Source organism: Centroberyx gerrardi, chromosome 3, assembly GCF_048128805.1.
Source record: "Centroberyx gerrardi isolate f3 chromosome 3, fCenGer3.hap1.cur.20231027, whole genome shotgun sequence".
NCBI classification, from domain to species: Eukaryota; Metazoa; Chordata; class Actinopteri; order Beryciformes; family Berycidae; genus Centroberyx; species Centroberyx gerrardi.
In genome coordinates this window covers 13,701,755-13,721,942 of record NC_135999.1, presented here as the reverse complement: position 1 = coordinate 13,721,942, position 20,188 = coordinate 13,701,755, and the positions used below count along the sequence as shown (strand labels likewise).

General features: G+C 42.9%; 1 protein-coding gene across 2 annotated transcripts in view; it reads left to right on the top strand.

The window, feature by feature from the left end:
- The first annotated feature begins 5,228 nt into the window (after nucleotides 1-5,228).
- The window catches only part of frem3 (Fras1 related extracellular matrix 3), a 31,220-nt gene continuing 16,260 nt past the window's right edge, over nucleotides 5,229-20,188 (top strand). For both annotated transcript variants that reach the window (XM_071911715.2, XM_078291051.1), the window contains exons 1-2: nucleotides 5,229-10,257; nucleotides 10,679-10,768. In XM_071911715.2, the coding sequence (XP_071767816.2) occupies nucleotides 5,229-10,257; nucleotides 10,679-10,768 (5,119 nt within the window). The remainder of the gene's footprint in view (nucleotides 10,258-10,678; nucleotides 10,769-20,188) is intronic.

The following is a 20,188-nucleotide window of genomic DNA, read 5'->3' as shown; positions in this document are numbered from 1 at the left end:
CTGCTATATCCAGCCTGTTTCCATGGGCTTCCGCTCTCCTTCAGGACAAGTGATAGCACCGGCCCATATCCATCCACCAGTAGGATGCTTTAATCCACCATTAAGCAGATGAAATGCTGCGCTGGGCTTGCGGTGCGGCAGTGACGGCAAGAGCGGTTCTAAAATTTGTGCCCGCGCCCCTCGGACCTGACCACAGTCATGGGCACCCTGCGCCAAATCACCAAGTGCAGCAGAACACAAACCTCTTCCTGCTCGCACCCTCGGAACTGGATCCAAATGTCTTAGGTCTCAGTATCCTCTATTTATACGCTGTGTATATTTACAACAGGCCGGATGATTGGGATACTAGCGCTAAGTGTGAGAGCACAGAGAATGTATGGGGGAACTTTTTTTTTCTGGGCTATTCTAAGGGGACAAGGAGTTTATCAGGGGTGAGTAGGGTAAAAGTATGGCCTCTCTGGTGTCAAGGCCTTCTGTTTTCAAAGAATCTGCTTGACAAAGTTACTTTACTGAGGTGCTGTACACGAACATCAGTCATTTCCGCATTTCGCTCATTTATTTTGTAATAAAATGTGTTTGATCCTTCAGTGCAAAGCTCCTGAAGCGGATGTGTTATGGTGTTTACTTGATAATGTAGCAAGATAATGGAGTTGAACTCATTCTCATGTAACTATGGAAGCACAGCCATTGTGGGTGTGTTCATTCATTTACACTGAGCTTTACACGTATATAGTGCTAGAATCCATACATATACTGAAAGTACTGTGTGTCAAGGCAATTAAATTATTATATTTCTGGTCATGTGGTGAATATTTACCACTAACTTGTCAGCAGTTCAGTTAATATTGCATTGACATGGTAATTTGTGTCTGTTAGCAGGGTGGCTTTGATGCGGGACACATGTAGGTGACCTCACACACACACACACACACACACACACACACACACACTTTCTCCTCCCCACTGACAGTGAGTGATGCACATCCGCAAGTGTCCTGCACAGCTGGACTGCGCCGTTCATCAGCAGCGTATGAATAATGCAGCAGGGTTGAGACGGTCACGAGTGATAAGCCTTATGGACATGCTCAGAATGCAAAGAATGATCACCAGAACTGCGTCAAAGCATTCATAAAAGCTGCTGGCGTTGCCATTGCATTCTTGTGCAAGGTTCTGGTACGTTGTCATGATTTAAGACCATTAAATCATATTCTCTGACCAATTTTTTAGATGGTTAAATTGTCTATTGAATCAAACAGACATAGATTAAAGTCTTACATTTCATATCATATTTTCAAATTGAGGTTATATTTACTGTCTGTACCATATGATGATAAATATTGATGACTGTTACAGCCTGGCTCATTTAGGGCGTCACAAGCAATAATTAACAATTTATTTATTAGTTTGTACAGAATGTGTCCAATCCAGGAAAGACAGTTCTGTCCTCATTATTTTTGTTGTTTCAACTAAAGGAAAAAAACAGTATAACCACAATACTGATATACTAAAAACATTTTTTCAAAACACATCATTTGGATAGGGCATTCTGTATTATTTAAGGAAAACATGTTTCTTTAAATTATAGTATTTGTGCCATAAAAGAGCTTAAAAAGAGTGTAAAATGATGGAGAGTAGCATCAAAGCAGCATAAAATGCTATTTTGAGGTTGAACTAGATCTGAATGTGGCTTCACCTTGACAGAAAGAACAACTGCACCAGGAGGAAAGTAAGCAAATCCTGCTCTCTCTCCCTGGGTGGCGGTTCGGGATGGAGGGATAGGATCCTCTTGGGCTTTGTTCTCCATCCATCATGAGGTCATTAAGGCCTGCTGTCATCATGAGCTGCTCCCTGGATGAGGAGCTGATCCTGGGCAGCAAGACCTGGCCTCTACCCAACTTCTCTCTCTGTTTACCTCAGGCGCTCATTAAAAGCGAGTCTCAATAGAAGGGGAAGCTTTCATTAAGTTGGACAGAGGCTCAGTGAATACTGTGCTGCAGCTTGAGAAAAGAAGCATTTAGTAGTTGTTTTCCTTTCCTTATCAGCCACTAACTTATAGCTGGAGATGTAGTTAAGGCAGACTGTTTCATCAATATCAGCATTTTCTCGTTGACTCCTTGTTTAGGAGATCCACGCACCAAAAGATTTTCTGTTCAGGTAAGTTGCCTTTTTTCAGTCCATAGGTCATCACATTCTGCTTCTTTACCATGTGAACAAAGTGAATGAAATCCAGGAGTTACAGTTTATAAAAAGCTTGGTATGTTTGTTTCTATAGTTACACCCTGCAGTGTGTGCCCCCCCCTTTCATTCCTGGCTGGCCGAGTGAGGAGGGCAAGATTTATTTAGGGGATGCAATGAAAAGTGCGATACAGAATGCTTGGACGCTTATGGCATCCTCGCTATTCAGCCCACGCTAAGGGGCGTTAGTCACAGGAAGGTTGCTAAGTGCCACACAGTGTTGTCCTAAAGGCATCATCATCTCCAATAAACACAGAACCATTTATTTTCATTTGCGTTATTGAGGGTGTCAGATTTAATCACCTCACCTCTCTGCTGTTTAATGGCACCCTTATAAATATCTCCCTGTAGTACAAAAGATTTTCACATTGTGCATACTCTGCGTTGGAGGGATTCATAGATCATAGGCACATTTCATCAGTACTTGATTCAATGAATTAACAGGAGTATTCTTGGAAAAAAACATGATATCCCACACAGTTTATGTAGCCTACTGTGCTTTGTCCTATAATACAGTATTGTCCCATAACTGGCAATAAAACCTAAACATTTCATCAAACATTCAGAGTACTGCAATACTGAGAAATGATGTGTGAAAATGTTTGAGCAATGCGTACGGATCGCTTCATCGAGCCTCATGCCCAACTCAAACGATGTTCCATAAAAGGCTACTAGGTATTTTTATCTTAACATGACCTTGTGCACCATACTGAGCGCACATTCTCACATTCTCACCGCATCCAAAATATGACTGCTCAATTTCTCCATGTTATGCTTTGTCACTATGACTGCAGTAGGAGCCTCCCATATGTATTTCCTTCATACATCTATCTATACAGTTAAGATAGATCTCTTTGCATCTTTTGGACTGTATTTTGAACATTCGCTTGGCAGAAAATATCACGTGTGTTGGCATCAATGCCTACATCATGTCTTGTCATCAGTTAAACTAGACTCTGTCACAATAAGGGAGGGGATTTCCACACTTGGAGACTGCATGATTTTAAATCTGATACTTAGCCTCACTGCTATCAACATATATGGACTTTCTATGAACAATTTATAGGACAGATTATCAAATAATATCATATATGTTCAGTAAATCATTTTTAAGCACACCCTTAACAAAATTATCTCCTTGTAACAATAACATGCATTATACAGCATGCTAAGAAATTGCATTGTAGTCTTGTAAATGTATCATTTTGTAATGTAATTGTATTGTTTGAGCAGTATTTGAGTAATATTTTGACCTGCTGTGGTTTTTTTCTGTGTGTGAGACCAGACAGTGTCCATACACCTGTCCTGCCAGCTGATGCCAGGTGCTGGTCACTCTGTGTGGGACCAAAGGACACTGCGGTGCCGGGACGTCCCAGTGACACGACCTCAGTGGCCCTCTGCCTCATGAACAGAGCCTGACCCTGTCAGAGAGGCTGTGTATGTGTTAGTATTTTCATTGTTTAATTTTTACTGTGCTGGCTACAGTAAATGTTTGAGTTTTTTTAAATTTACAAGTAGTTGAAGTTACAATAAAGAATTAATATCCATGCTGATTCTCGCAAAAACTATTTAATCTAGATTCTTTCAAATATACAACATACAAGCAAAGTAATCCAATCTAATACAATGACATTTCTGCATTAGCTCATATAATTGAGAGATGTAAGAGGCTGAGGTGTAAAGCCACTCCATAATGTCCCATTAGGATTCCTCCACTGGATTATGGCAGAGGGGAGTATTGGGATGTCAGACTTGACCTTGACCGGGGAATTCTGATGGGACTATGATAAGAGATGGCATGGTTCATTAACATGGGTCCCAGCTCTCCTTGAAGACTCCTCTGTTCATGTGAAGCACTGTGTGAAATTACCACACAGATCAGTGATGATGTATCAGAACACATAGCTGACTTCAAACTGACTTCTAAACCATTAGGCAGAAATTTATTTGTCTGGATTAATTAATATTCAAACTCATCTTCAGCAAAGTGATTGCTATCCATGATAATTACTGTTGCTTTATTTATACAACTTGCACAATGCATGTGTTCTTCATTTGATATGAAACTAATAATGTTATTCATGCTGCAAAAACTGTTTTATTTATTAACACGCTTTTGACAGAAATATGGGTCAAAGACAGTCTTGTTTATCCAGTCACCCAATAGAGGGCACCACTGTCAGTGGTTCATAAAAGTTGCCATATGCTCCAAAAATATTCCAATGAAAAATTCATGTTGACTTTGAATGAGAAACTCAAAGTTCAGTGCACAATCAATTATTAAGTGCACAGTGAATTTAAATAGTAAAACTTGTAATGTTCAAGGAACTGCTGAAATCATCAGTTATCAAATTTAAGCAGGCTTACTCATAAATAAAGTGTAGCCTCATGACATGGCATCCATTTGTGATGTGTGGACAATAAGCAACACTACTAAAACATGTAGTTACTAAATCTGTGATATAATACAGCAACCATGAAGCAATTTATAAATATTGAATATTCAGAAATCAAAAAAAGAATATTCCAGTCAAAGATAATAACACTGTCTTTGTTTGACAGGAAAGATACTTTTACAATAGATTAAATTAGATTACTGCATTGGATGCTTCCCCCACATTTCATGTATCTGGCCTTTTTTTTTGTGAGAGAAGGGTGAGGGCGGGTTGGGGGAGCACTTTCACAGGCTGTCCAATGGTCTTTCTTAAATTAGCCATGGGGGCAGGAGGCTCCCTCCCTGCGCTGACAGAAGGAGGAGTCTGCGGCTGTCACTGTCTACTGTTTCATTATTACCTGCACAGCCCCACAGCACTCACTACACTTGTGTCTGTGTGGCCACATAGCAACAGAGAGAGAACACAGAAGATAGAATCCAAGGCCCCAACTATCACAGATTTTTTTTTTTTCTCTCTGTATTTTTTTTTGGGGGGGGAGAGGAATCTGCCTATTGCTGCTGACTTCTAAAAGAAATTGCAAGGCAACTAGCAGTGGATATGGCTGGTTGTCTGCAAAGTTCCAGACTTTGTAAAACACGGGCACTTTTGAGATGCCTCCTTGTTATGTTTGCTCTAGGCTTCTGCTTTGCCTCAGTAGATGCAGAGCCGTTTGACCCAGCTAACCTCTATCACCACAGATCTGGACCTAATGAAGACAGTATCATCATTGCTAACAATGGGATCAGAGTACCATTTGGGAGGTCTGTGTATTTGGACCCTATAAATGACCTGGTAACAGAAGTGCAGCCTGGTGACCGCTGTCACATCACAGTTCTGGACAATGACCCACTAGCCCAGAAACCTGGGGTGCTGACCCCTAAAAAGTTCCCCTGTGCATTTGGACCAGATGAGGTGAAATACACTCATTTGGGATCTCGGAGTCCCAGCAAGGATCGCGTGAAGCTGCAGCTCCGTTATGACTCCCAGACGGACACGGTTATCATCCCTTTCATGCTGGAGGTGGAGGTGGTTTTCCAACAGCTCGAGATCCTCACCAGGAATATGCCCCTTGCAGTAGAAAAGCTCAATGGCAACAGCAACCCTATTGACAAAAAGGGTCTGGAATTTTCCTATGAGGAAGGTGTGACACAGTGTAAGATCACCACTCTGGTCGGCGCCGGAGGTCTCCCCAGGTATGGCACACTTTTGAATAACTCTACCAATGGCCAAATGGTTGACTGTGATGAATTTGTTAAACAAGGCATTCGCTACAAGCACACCGCTAAAACCAACTCACCAAACAGAGACTATATTCCAATGATGGTAGAACTGCAGGATAATGAAGGCAACACCATAATGCAAGAGCATTTCCAGATGATGGTTAGAATCAAAGAGGGTGCAGAGAATACGGCTCCGAAGCCCAGCTTTGTAGCTATGATGATGATGGAGATTGATCAGTTTGTGATGACAGCTATTACAAGTGATATGCTGGCTGCTGAAGATGTTGAATCTGATCCAGACGATTTAATTTTCAACATTACTTCGCCCCTGGGCCCTCAGCAGGGATATATCATCAGCACAGATGATCAGAACCTGCCCATCACCTCCTTCTATCAGAGAGACATCAAAGATCTTAAAATAGCCTACAAGCCCCCCTCAGAGGACTCAGATGTAGAGAGGATTTTCCAGCTAGAGTTTGAAATTGTAGACACCGATGGTGCTGTGTCTGATACTTTTGCTTTTATGATTGTGGTGAAGCCTATGAATACCTTGGCTCCTGTAGCAACCAAAAATACAGGGCAGCTATTGTTTGAAGGGCAGTCCCGAGCCCTCTCCAGCTCACAGAATTTAGAGATCAGTGACGAGGATAACCTGGACGATGTGAGAATTACTGTTGTGGATGGCTTAAAACATGGTGAATTGACTATACTTGGAACTCGTAGGAAATTCTTTACAGCTGCTGATCTAGATGCCGGTATTGTGGTGTACCAGCATGATGGCAGTGACACCTACAGTGACAACATTATTTTCAGAATGACTGATGGCAGTAATGATGTAGAGTTTTTGTTCCCCATTACTATTGCCCCCACCGACGATGAGCCCCCTATTATCAATGCTAACACTGGCCTGGTGCTGTTCAAGAATGAAGTTATGCAGATCTCTCCTTTCATTCTGAGTGCCACAGATATTGATTCAGAAGACTCTACCATTAAGTTTATCCTGGAAGCCCCTTACTCTACTGTAGGGGAGCTACTTCTCAGGCAAGTGGAGCCTCCCTCTGACCCCTCTCTCTGGAAGTTCAGTGAGACAGATGAGATGTTTGAGCAGGTGGTGACTGAATGGTTTCAGCAAGATATTTTTGATGGAAAGCTGTTCTATCGTCATATTGGACCACATAGCATCACCACTGTAATTGACCAGTTTGTGTTCCGTGTCCAAGATGATAACGACCCTCCTAATCAATCAGGCGAACACATATTCACCATCAAAATCCATCCTATTGATGACCTTGCCCCAGAGCTTCATCCAGGCACCACCCTTCACATGACAGTCCAAGAGTATGAGCTGACGCATTTCAAGAAGAATTTTTTGTATTACGGTGATCTAGATTCAGATGACAGGGACCTGAAGTACACTATCACTAAGTCCCCAACTGACACGGATGAGAACAACCCAGCCCCCCTGGGTGAAATCGTTCTGACTGACAACCCTGACACTGCCATTACTGAGTTTACACAGGCCCAGGTCAATCACCACAAAGTGGCTTACAAGCCTCCTGACCAGGAACTGGGCATCACTCCAAAAGTTGTTCAGTTCACATTCGTTGTGGAAGACACTGCTGGTAACTCAGCAGATGGACTATTCACCATTTTCTTGCAGCCTGTTGACAACAAACCCCCACTCATCACCAACACAGGCTTCACTCTTATGGAAAGAAGTACATATATCATCACTAAGAAAGAACTGCACGCCACAGACACAGATACAGATGATGAAAATATCATATTCACTGTGACCCAGATTCCTCGCTATGGGCAGCTGCAGTATTTGGGGATTGACATGTCAAACGGCGAGACATTTGTGCTAGAAGACATAGCAAATGCTCGCCTAACTTACATCCATAGCGGTGAGGAATCCCTCAGCGATGTCATCAAGCTTGATGTGAGTGATGGTTTCCATGAGGTACCCATCATCATTAAGATCACCATTGAGCCAGTTGATGACGAGGCCCCCACTATTATGCTGCCAGCTGGTCTGCTTGGAGCCTCCATTGATGTACTGGAGAATGGAGCGACAGAGATTACAGGCAATGTCATTCAGGGCCGTGATGAAGACACAGATGATCTCAGGCTCACTTTCATCGTGGAAGAGCCTCCCAGGTTAGGTGAGATCCTGGTCAATGGTGCCCCTGCTGAGAGATTCACCCAGCAGGACATCATCAATGGGGGGGTGGTGTATGCTCACACATCTGGTGAAATTGGACCAGTCAAAGAACATGACTCCTTCAACCTTACCCTGTCCGATATGTCAGAAGAATGGGTCATCGGCGGCAACAAGGTCCAAGGTGTGAGAGTTCATGTCACTATTCTCCCTGTTGACAGTATTCCACCTATTGTCAGTGTTGGAGAGCAGTTTGTAGTAGTGGAAGGGGAGAAGAATGTCATTACTCTGGAGCACATCCAAGCTGAGGATATTGACACAGATAATGATGATATTCTGTGCACCATCATCGTCCAACCAACATCTGGCTATGTGGAAAATATCTCCCCAGCTGCAGGCTCTGAGAAATCTAGGGCAGGCACAGCTATCACTGCCTTTAGCATCAAAGATGTTGGCATTGGTCATATCCACTATGTCCAAAGCATCCACAAAGGGGTCGAACCTGTGGAAGACCGCTTCACCTTCCGCTGTTCAGATGGTATTAACTTCTCTGAACGGCACTTCTTCCCCGTAGTCATCATTCCAGCCAATGATGAGAAGCCTGAAATTTTTATCCGTGAGTTTGTGGTAATGGAGGGCATGAGTCTGGTCATTGACACACCAATCCTGAATGCAGCTGATGCTGATATCCCCGGGGACGAGCTGTACTTTGAGATCATCAAAAACCCCAAGCATGGTACAATCGTTCAGCAGCTCAGCACTGGCACCATCCCTGTGGACAAGTTCAACTTGGATCAGATCAAAGAGGCATCCAACATCGTCTATGAACATGACGACTCAGAGACCAAAGAGGACAGCTTTGAAATCAGGATCTCAGATGGAAAACACACAGTGGAAAAAAAAGTTATTATCATGGTTATTCCTGTTGATGACGAGACACCAAGAATGGCTATAAATGATGGTCTTGAAGTTGAGATCGGAGAGACCAAAGTCATCAGTAACAAGGTTTTGAAGGCCACCGACCTTGACTCTGAAGACAAAGAGCTAACATATGTTGTGCGTTATGGACCAAGCCAAGGCTATCTTCAGCGTATTACCAAGTTTGGTGACGTCATGGGCAATATCACCCTTGGCATGAACTTCACACAGAATGAAATTGACAAACAGCTCATCCAGTATGTGCACACAGGCCAAGAGGGCATTCGTGACCTGCTGAAGTTTGACGTCACAGATGGCATCAATCCCCTTATTGACCGTTACTTTTACATCAACATTGGAAGTATTGACATGGTCTTTCCGGATGTTATTAACAAAGGTGTAACTCTCAAAGAAGGAGGAAGAGTAACTCTTACCACTGACCTCCTCAGCACCACTGATATCAACAGTCCTGATGAATACCTCGGCTTTAGTATCACACGAGCCCCCAGCAGAGGTCATCTAGAGTGCACAGACCACCCAGGTGTTCCCATCTCCACCTTCACCCAACTGCAGCTTGCTGGCAACAAGATCTACTATATCCACACCTCCGATGATGAGATGAAGATGGACAGCTTTGAGTTTGAGGTGACAGATGGTTACAACCCTGTCTTCCGTACCTTCAGAGTGTCCATCACTGATGTAGATAATAAGAAACCTGTCTTGACCATACACAAACTGGTTTTGGGGGAGGGAGAAACCAAGCTCATCACACCATTTGAGTTGACGGTTGAGGATCGGGACACCCCAGACAACCTGCTGCGCTTCATAGTCACCCAGGTGCCAGTGCACGGACAGCTGCTTTTCAACAACACCCAACCAATCACTACCTTTACCAAGCAAGACCTGAATGAGAACCTTATCACCTATAAGCACGACAGCACCGAGACCAATGAAGACAGCTTCTCCTTCACTGTCACGGACGGCACACATAATGATTTTTACGTCTTTCCCGACACTGTGTATGAGACACGCAAGCCCCAGATGATGACCATTCACATCAACACAGTGGACAATGGTGTCCCCCAGATTGTGGTCAATAAGGCCGGAGCCTCACTCAGGGTCCTCCAGACAGGCCACCTGGGTTTCCTGATCACCAGTAAGGCCCTTAGATCTGAGGACCGCGACAGCGCCCGGAAGGTCCTGAAATACACCGTGTCCGAGGCTCCTCTGCATGGCTTCATTATGAACACCGCCTTGGGCAATGACAGCATCAAGACCTTCACACAAGGTAAGCGAATGTCACACCATTAAATCTGTTAAGTGAAAAAGGATTTAAAAATGAAACTTTACCATCCTCTAATACCTTATGTAAGATTTTAATGATATCTAATAAAGGAATGTTGTCATAAATGTGATACATAGCATCATAGATATTAAATGTATGTGGAGGAATAATGATTACTACTAATAATAATAATAGTTTAAACAAGGATGATTTTCAGATATTTCTATATTCTGATGGATGAATTGATGGTAAAATATCAGTACTGAACTTTTAAAAACTTCTTTTGTCTTTCACATCATTTAAATGGAAGCCTGAGGCCTGTAACTAAAGCTCTGTAAAAAGTGGGCTAATCCTCTCAATTACCTTGGCAAGTGTAGAGGATTTCACCTTACACTCTGTCTTCCTATGTTTCTCATACCATCAGCTGATATTGATGACATGAAGATCTGCTATGCGTTGTTGGATGGAAGCAACGCCACAAGTGATATCTTCTACTTCACTGTTGAAGACAAAGGTAGGAATCATTTAATATTTCATATTTCATACACATGAGCATTGACACCATAGAGGGCTCATTACTACTATTAGGCTTTTCTTAGACTTTATCTGTCTTTTAATGGTTCCTTAAAATTAAAACTTCCTGCTCTCTGTCAGTCTCCCAAGTGTTTGCATCACAAAGACTTAAAGCAGTTGGCCATGACTGACAGCCGGTATAGAGCCCCCGTCTCTTTTCACCCCTACTGGAAAGGGTAGCAGGTTTAAAGGACAGGGGTCAAAGGGGACTTGGGCCGAACACTGACTATGGCTGTGTAAAAAGTGAAAGAGGTGGGACTACCAGACGATGAATAAAGCTCTAAACTTTATTGTTAATGAACAATAGGGTCCTTTCCCTCAGGGTACTTTTCAGTGCTTTCAAAGGTCCCCTTTCCATGTGTTTGAGGTGACACCATGAAACCAAACGTGTAAAGGTATTCTTCATATAAACATATTCAGTTTCCGTTTTTTTTTTTTTTTTTTGTTTGCTTGTTTTCAAATCTCACCCGAACAGTGATAGCATGAGGTTTTGGTCTTGAATATCCAGAAAATGTTACATTTCATTGTTTGTCTGCAAGTGTGTAAATTGTGTGAAAGTAGTAGGCTGAGAATTTAAAGTCTTGGTTATTATTGGTTCCTGAAAAGGAAATGTATTTTGTGAGTGTTATGATTGTAAGAATACCAGGAATATCTACACAATCCATTCAGTGAGGAAGGGATTCAAACTAAATAGTTCTATTTTTCAGTCTCTATTTTCTGTTTTACACGTCATCAGCATCCGATAGGGTGAGGGTGCTCTGCATTTTGACTAAGATCCATTCCTTTCCTTCTCTAGGGGCGCTCTACCCACAGGCTTTGGATTTCAGTAGCTGTGTGTATTTATATTCCTTGGAAATTTACTTTTGGTCAGATGTCATATGAGCCTCACTTTTTAAATGTCATAAATATCCACAGGTTACATGTCTAACATGACAATCTTGTGGTCTTCTCAGCTTAAAGTATCTGTGTGCATGTACTTGTCCTGTAGTTTGTTAGTGAATCATGAAGCATGAATCAGATGTGTGGTACAGACACGACAGTGACTTATACAGTACTGTATAAATGCTGCAATTTAGATTTGTTTTGTGGCTTGTCATCTCTAACTCCACTTAGATAGACTTGGACCGCATTACAAATATAGCAAATGCAAAGCAATAAAATGAAACAGGTGGGACGCGCTTTGCTATTTTAACATCAGCTCTAAAATGCAAAACAAACTTAGGTTTGGAAATGCAATTGATGCAGCAGGGAAAGTTTAGTCTATAATTATGCAGGATTGAAGACCGTGTTAGTGGCAATACCATCATCAAGTCCATTGGGAAGGGAGGATTAGGAGGATGTGCCTTTTTGGCAAATTGCTGTCTTTTTTTCACCAAAGTGAAGCCCTCATATTAGCCTTGACTTGAGAAGGGACCTAGTAATTAACTCTCTCCCCAGACTGCAAGTGAAGCAGGTGATAATTTGGTTTGAATGAGGATTGGTTGTTCTGACAGTGACTGAAAAAGATAACACAATATATTCAAATATATCTGAGACTTATGCCACCTATTCATTTGACTGAAGCAAATAAATCTTTGTGGCCTTTCTGCCTGTAAATGGAGGTCTAACCACGGGAAGGGAACAGAAGGGCTTCAATTAGTTCACAAGTCCCTTCTGTTTGCTGTCGCACTTTGTTTAAGCTTCCAGCCAGCTCAGCTGAACCAGGTGCAGTGGTGCAGGCTGGGACATAAAGCATCACTCCAGCTGGAGGATGGCCTTGTTTCTGCCTGACCATGGTTCACATGTAGAGGGCACAGACTGGGCTCACACCACCACATACATATAATTAACAGCATACACATATATAAATACATGAGCGAGCATATGCACACTCGCACAGCCACACATACACACACATGCGTACGCATGCACACCTTTACACACACACACACACACACATACACACACACGCACACACATCCGGACAAAGATCAAATAACAGATAAAAGTAAGGTGAGCTGACCAGTGAATCACTAATGTGAAGTGTTGAGGCAGTGACAAAGAGGAGGGGAGGGTATTGTCCTGGACATGTAGGGGCAGGCTGAGAGCGCTCTGATGGTCAGCCAGTCTGCTAATGAATCTGAGTGTTTGAGCTGCTTGTGTGGGAAGCAAAGCCTTGGGTTATGAGGGATTTAGACCCAAGATTATCCACTGAAATTGGTCTACTTTGTTTACAGTATACTTTTTCACAATCTTAAACAGTGCATTAATTGAATTGAATCAATTCATTTTGTCAATTCACACTGAAATCAACAAAACAAATTTGCAACATAAATGTATAAGATTCATAGTTTTGAAATGTGGAAATGAGTCAACTGGAGGCTGCTCCCTGGCTATTTCCCTGTTGCTTAGGATCTTGTTGGCCATTGAATGTATTTTCCCTCACAATTAGGGGAATAGACTCAGCAAGTTAGACTGATAGAGACAGAGAGAGAGAGAAAAGGGATAGGACTGGGTCCAGACAGGAGTATCCCCCCTTGTTTAAAACGTATGTGATCACAATGGTCTCTCCTCATTCTGTATTTGAACACAGCATTGTTCATACTGTGGGATTCCCCTCACACAGTAATGATTTTTGTTCCCTAAATCCAGCTTAATCACTGTGTTGCCTAGACATACCATTCCAAAACAATTTAGCTAACTGAGTTCTTAAGCGTAGCGTGGCTTTAGTGTGACCTGGAGGTAGGAAATAGCCCTCAGATGCACTGATATGGGCAGCTGCTTAAGGGTCTTAGCAGTCTTTAAAAGGTACCTGCCACTACATGCAATGCATTGATCTTTCTTCACAAGTGGGTCAAGCGCACACACATACACTCACACACACCCTTGATCATAAACATATCCTTCAAATATCTGATATCAATATGTATGGGCATAGACCCTTCTCAACATGTGTGTCAGGGGGATCTGTGACTGCAGACAGGCAGCGATGCAGCAGTTACGGTCACGCTAAAACACTAAAGCACTGTATGTGTGTGTATGTGACTGCTGATACAGTAAGATCTCAATCAGAGACTTGCAGGGGTCAACAGTGAAAGTGGTATGTACACGACAGCATGTGTGTGGCGGGTTTGGCACAGCTGAAGTGTGGCTGTCGTGATTGTGTAACGAGTGCGTCCTAGTGACAGGTCAGGAGTGGACGCTCAGAGTGGACCTGGTGGTCAGCAGCAGCCCTCCAAGCCAGTGTGGCTCTATCTATTCAGGAGCCGGAGGGAGGGCCTGTGGAGTGCCTGTTTAACTTCTCACCCCTTCACAGACACGTAATGGCAGGAATGTGTCTCAGGTGCATAAATCAGTCACAGCTGAGCCATGAGCCTGGAAATACACAAAATAGAAACATCAGATAAATGAATATATAAATAAATAAATCAACCCACAGATAAATGAATAGATACGATAGTGTAGTGTAGCCATTTCACTTTAATTTGTCCCAGAATTACTAATATTGAGGTACAAAAAAAGGAGACAATTTTGAAAATGAAGAATATTCTTAGCCAACAGAAATAACTGTAGCAGCTCAGCTATGTATGTTATATTCACAATCCTTGAAATCCTTATAATCAGGACACTTTCCATGATTTTAGCAAAAAAAATCTATTTCATTTTAGGGAATTGCTAAGATCAACAATTCACATATTACAATGTCATTAAATATATCCTTATCATCCCAATACATTATCTCAGCATAGAAATCTTCCCAAAAAGTTGATCTGAGCACCTTTACCGCTGGTTATCTTAAATGAAACACCCAGCTAAGACATCTTAATCTTAAAAGAAGATTCATGCTTATGGCCCCTGATGATCTGATGACCCACAAAGACCCGTATCTCAGAGGTCTAACAGCTTCAGCGTGAGCGCTGCAGTGAGAGGTGATATGAGGAGCAGTGATGAATGAGCTGAACTGGGGAATTCTCTCAAATACTTCATCTTCAAATCTGTACTTTGACCTCCAGATACCCTATGAGGAGAGATGGGCCTCCTCTTGCACGTCTTGTACACCTTGGCCTGAATGTTGTGTGAATGATGTGTTTCTTTGGCAACTTTGACAAAAATACCAAAAAAAGTCTCCAAAAATATTTAATGAGACACTTCCACTTTGTTTCATGAGGTTTAGTAGTCTGCATTAGTCATTGTGACCAATTAATTCTCAGTAAATATTGTCGCTGTAGTTAGAAGAACAAACTTCACTGTCTAGACACGATATGCCAGTGACCTCAAATGCAAACGGTGGTTCAGCTTGGGTCATTCTCTCCGGCTGCTGGGAATTTCTATTGGAAAAGCAATAACCATGCAAGTGACCAGGTCAGAAACTCCCTACAGCCATTCAAAATGTGGAATACTGAGCCAATAAATACTTGTTTTTACAAGTGGATGCACAGCTCACATATATCCTCGTCCATCAGGCATAGGCCTAGTGCGCCACGGGCTACGAGAAGAAGCCCTTACTTAGTGTCAGACTTGTTCAGACGTTCTGTTCCTTTTTGTCTCGCTTGTCTCGCTTGCTTGAAATGCAGAAAGATAAGGGAGGAGGGTGATATGGGAAGTGTCCGTCAGATCCTCAGAGCTCGGAGCGTAGCGGTCTTCATGAAACGCCGCCTATCCTTGCCAATCTTAGGCGCAAGACAGTCTAAGATTTCACCAGAGTCGTAATCAAACTGCACTGATTAGCCGATTGAGAAGAGAGAAAGAACAGTGGCTCTATATTCAGATAAGTTGAATCGGTCTCTGTACTTTTCCAACAGCAACAATATACTTTTCCAGCTCTGGAGGGGGGGGGATCATAGACCGCGGTGGGTCGAGTGTTATGCGATCATTCAGAGCCGGGAGAGGAATGCACTTCCTTGGAGACTCCAGACTCCAGGGCCGTAGACAGAGCAGGCCCTGGAAGTGGAGTGGTATCCCGAGCAGACAGGTGTGTATGTGAGAGGGAAGGCTGCGGGGGGGGGGGATCCCCTTTCAAAGCCCTCCGTCACCCCCACTCCCAGCTCTGCAGAAATCCAACCCAATCTCAGATAGGCAGACGATAACCCAGAGACTTCCACTGAGGAGGTGCCTGCTCTGCAGCGTGGCTGGAAAGCAATGATACCGAGACAACAGAAACGAGGGCAAAGGAAGAAAGGGAAAATGAATGAAAAACAACTAGGGAATGTATGTGTGTGTGTGTGTATGTGTGTGTGCGCTATTGTTAAATGTACGTTTACTCATTTGAACGCTTTTGGTTCCACTGTATGGTGAAGACACGTGACGTGGTCCAGTCGATTTTCTCCAGTGACCCTCCTCCTGTAGGTCTGTGTGCTGACTCGAGTGCCTCGAGTCGTTCACAGCCATGTTACACCCCTGCTTCCTAACTGTGTTTTCGGATCGTACCCGTCACCCGTGTCAACAGTCACCGAGAGATTTACTGGCTTATGGTGCCACTGCTGGGGCCCCCTGTGACTAGAAGAAGCTGAGGCCTCTCAATCCCCCTCCACCCCCCCTCCTCTCCCCCTCTTCTCCCTCTCCCTCCCCTAAGCCCCTGTTAGGCTTTCACCATTCTTCTTCTTTGGCATGTTCATCTTTTTTTACCTCTTCTCCATCTCTTTCCTTTTCTTTCCTGTCAAGTTTTTTTCCCCATACCTTTCACTAATCCATTCTGTCACCTCATTCTGTCTCTCTCTTTCTCTTTTTGTCCTACTTCCCCTTCTTCAGGCTTGATTTATGGTGGTTGGAGGGGTGGTTGGGTGGGGAGTTATGATGTATGGCTGCAGCGGTTATTCTTATCTGCTCTCATATGGCAAAGCTGTTGCTGCCCCCAGCCAAGCTGTCACTGAGTTACTCTCTCACTGTTCCTTTCCTTGTCCATTTCTTTTCTTTCTTGTTTTCTATATAACTTAATCTTTCTGTCAGGCTACATGACATGACATCAGCGTGCGCTGCTTTGGCTTATGGTTAGACAATGGGCTTTGCAAATCCCTATCTGTGTCCTTTCTCTCTCTCTTTCTTGCACCCTCCCCCAATCGCGTTACACTGCATAGTTTGGTGACTGCCAAAGATTCCCAGTACCACATTTGCTATGTTATTAGATTTCCCCAAAGTGATGCAAGTGTCTGCGTCGCTGTGTCAAGTGGCAAGCAAGGGTCAAAGGGGATGTGGGTCTCAGACCCTGTCACATTATGATTTGCAACATCCTGCAGAGATCACTTCACTGTCCTGAAACTGGGATCTGGGCACTGTGATGTGTCGATTTACAGCACATGCTGCTGCTGTCCAGAAGACATGATTAGAGTTATTAATACATCCTCATCCAGCATTCTTGACATGAAATCTTTGGAACGCGCAGAGGAAGCTAAGTTAAGCCGTTGCCGTTTGAAAAATCCCATTCTATACCCATCTAAATGTAAATGTAAAATTAAAGAGTACTTCCAGAAAACCTAGGAATCTTAATTATAGCTTTACATCACCTTTTGGCATGTCAATTATCTGATGGGCAATATGTGAATGCTTAAACTCATACTCTGATATTCAAATAACAGGCATAGCTGAATGGAACATGGCCAGTATTTATATCAGTGGAATGATTAATGAGGAAATGTAATAATGGCGGTCCTCATGCTTGTCACTCGATGAGGATATTCTTAGTAGGTTGCTCTTCCTTGCATCATGCTGTTAGACGTCAAAGCTTCATATTGACCTCCCTTTCCAATGATATCTCCTCTGTGACCCACTATCCCAATGCATCTATGTATGGTGCGGCGCTGCTATGTAAATACGAGCTGAAAGGCTGCTGGCACAGGGGAAAGTTTTGAGACTACTGTATTGAGACTACTGAATACTGCACTGTATATGTTTTGAGGTTGGTTTGCTGACTTAGCTGGATACCTTTAAATTCTATAAGCAGCACTCACAGTCTATTCGCTGAGTCATTTTGCTCACATACTGTATCTACATTCAAAACATTTTCCTGTGCTGATTGTAGCATTCTGTTTCTTGACATTGATACCAATTGTAGGCAGATTTCCAATAATCTGATAACCGGCTGCACCACATCACACCCAATAGTCAAGGTGTTATCTGATTAACAATTTGAAAACCTGTTGCTAACTGTATGTACATCATCAAGCTCGGTCATCAGGTCAGGTAAGCTCAGTAGAGCTTACAGTTACAGGGTCAGCATGGAAATTCCTTCATGTAGAGCAGCTAAATATTACTGTCAACCTGAAGCTGCTGCTGTAGGTATATACTGGAGTCCAAATGGGCAACTAGCTAGCTAGGTGTGAGTTACTTAAGGAAGTCAGGCAGCAGCTTGTGAAGCTCTGGACGGCATCCAGTTGGTCTCACTCAGGTCCACAAACATGAAAACGTCAGTCGTGCTTCTGTGATATACATCCCTTGCCCATGCCAACGATTAGCATCAATCACACTATGGCTAATTTATTAAGGGGCTGAAAACAGGGACATTTAGAAATACGTGTAGCCTATAAAACTTTTCATCCCAGCAGAAATTATGACGATTGTCAGTTTGAAAAGCTAATGGAAATGTGAGCTGACCCGGGCAGCTACAGTATGCACCGAATTTGATAGCCAGGCTAAATGTTTGTAGTTAAAATTGCAATAAATTATACCATAAATCAGGTCTAATGCCAGACAGGCATCAGAACAGCCATTTTGACTTCTATTTTTGCTACTTTTTATATAGGCCTCACAGGTCTTTAATTTGTCATGGCTGATTTCAAGTGAAGATTTCTCACCAAGTAAAATGATCCCCCCCCCCCCCCCCCCTCCCCTATCTGAAGCATAGTGTAAGTTCAAGCAATGCCCTACAGGAACCACTTTTTGGGAAGTCTTGGCATCTTGATTCTTTCTTGATTCGGTGAGATTCATGCCAGCTCCAGGCACAATATTTGACAGCAGATACAATAGAAGGCAGAGAATGGCCAATTCCCTTCTCCCGCACTGGTGTGAACAATGTGGAGGCAGGCAGGGAGGCATGCCCTGGTGGTAGATCTGGCCCACCCAGACTGTGGCCTGCTGTCCCTCTCAGTTGTTCAATCCCTCAGCGAACAAAGCCGACACAGGGAAGAAGGGGAACTGCGGGGGAGGAGGTGGGTGGAGTACAGCTGTCACTCTGCTCCCCATAATCTGGAAGTCTGGCGGGAAGGAAGGCTTCCTGGGACAGAGAGAGAGAGAGAGGAGAGACCTCTGTGCTTTATGATGCTCCAGCCAGAAAACTGTTATGCTTGTTTTTCTCCTTCTGAATTTATGTTACTGGCAAATATTTGAAAAATAAAACAGAGAGACTGTGTTTTTTTGCGGTCAAATGTTAAGAAAGTGAGTATGTCTGGGTAAAACGAGGATGACATGCATGGAAATAAATTGGAAAGACTGAGGAAGGGCTGGGAAAAATTAAAAATATATAAGAGAGGGATTTAGAAATAGACCGACGGTACCTATACTTGTGGACAAAAAGCAGCCTCCTGTACTCCGGGAACAGCAAAAGAGCAGCACCTGTTGACCACACAGTGTTATAAAACCATTGAGTGGACAGGCCTTGGAAAATGGCAGATGTCACTTAGCTAAACGCATTTTCATCACAAAGGACATCTGAAGTAATGCTGACTTCCTCAGTCCTGGTGGCTGGAATGTGTCATAGACATTCATTCAATTATGAAGGGTTTGGTTATTCATGAAAAATGGCACTCTATGTGTTTTTGTATTCACCTACTAACATAATGTTTAATTGCAACACTGACAAGGATCTCAAGCAAATTCTGATTCGTTTCTGGATAAATTACTGACCATAATGCCATAGGATGACCATCTAGTCATGAGGTGCTGTCACCTTATGGCATATTACTGCTGTGCCTCCATTTCACATCCACATATCGAGTACCACTGTGGCAGACATGGAAAGAGAATACTTTTCATCAGCTCTTTTTCCAATCGGTCACTGCAATCCTGTTCTGTTTCGAACACGTTTCAAGTCAGGCAGTGAGCACTTAACTGTAGCAGAGGAGGATATCAGAGTCAATCTGATTAGTATTCATTTATTATCCTTGACTCCTTGACAGTATTCTAAAAAAAAAAAAAAAACCTTAAAATTAGGTATAGGATTACTAACTATATACCTAAAAAAATAAACTTTATTTCACCCTTTGAAATTTAGATAGAGGAGGGTTGCACTTTTCCATTCATCACTGTTGTTGAATCGATTACAATCCAACACATTTTTGTGCACCATAGATGTCTGTTAGTCAGTACAATATACTCCAGCAACCTTTACGATAGCAATGGTATTCCTGTGTTCTGCCCTCGTTCAGACAAAACAGTGTATTCTATGTCTTAT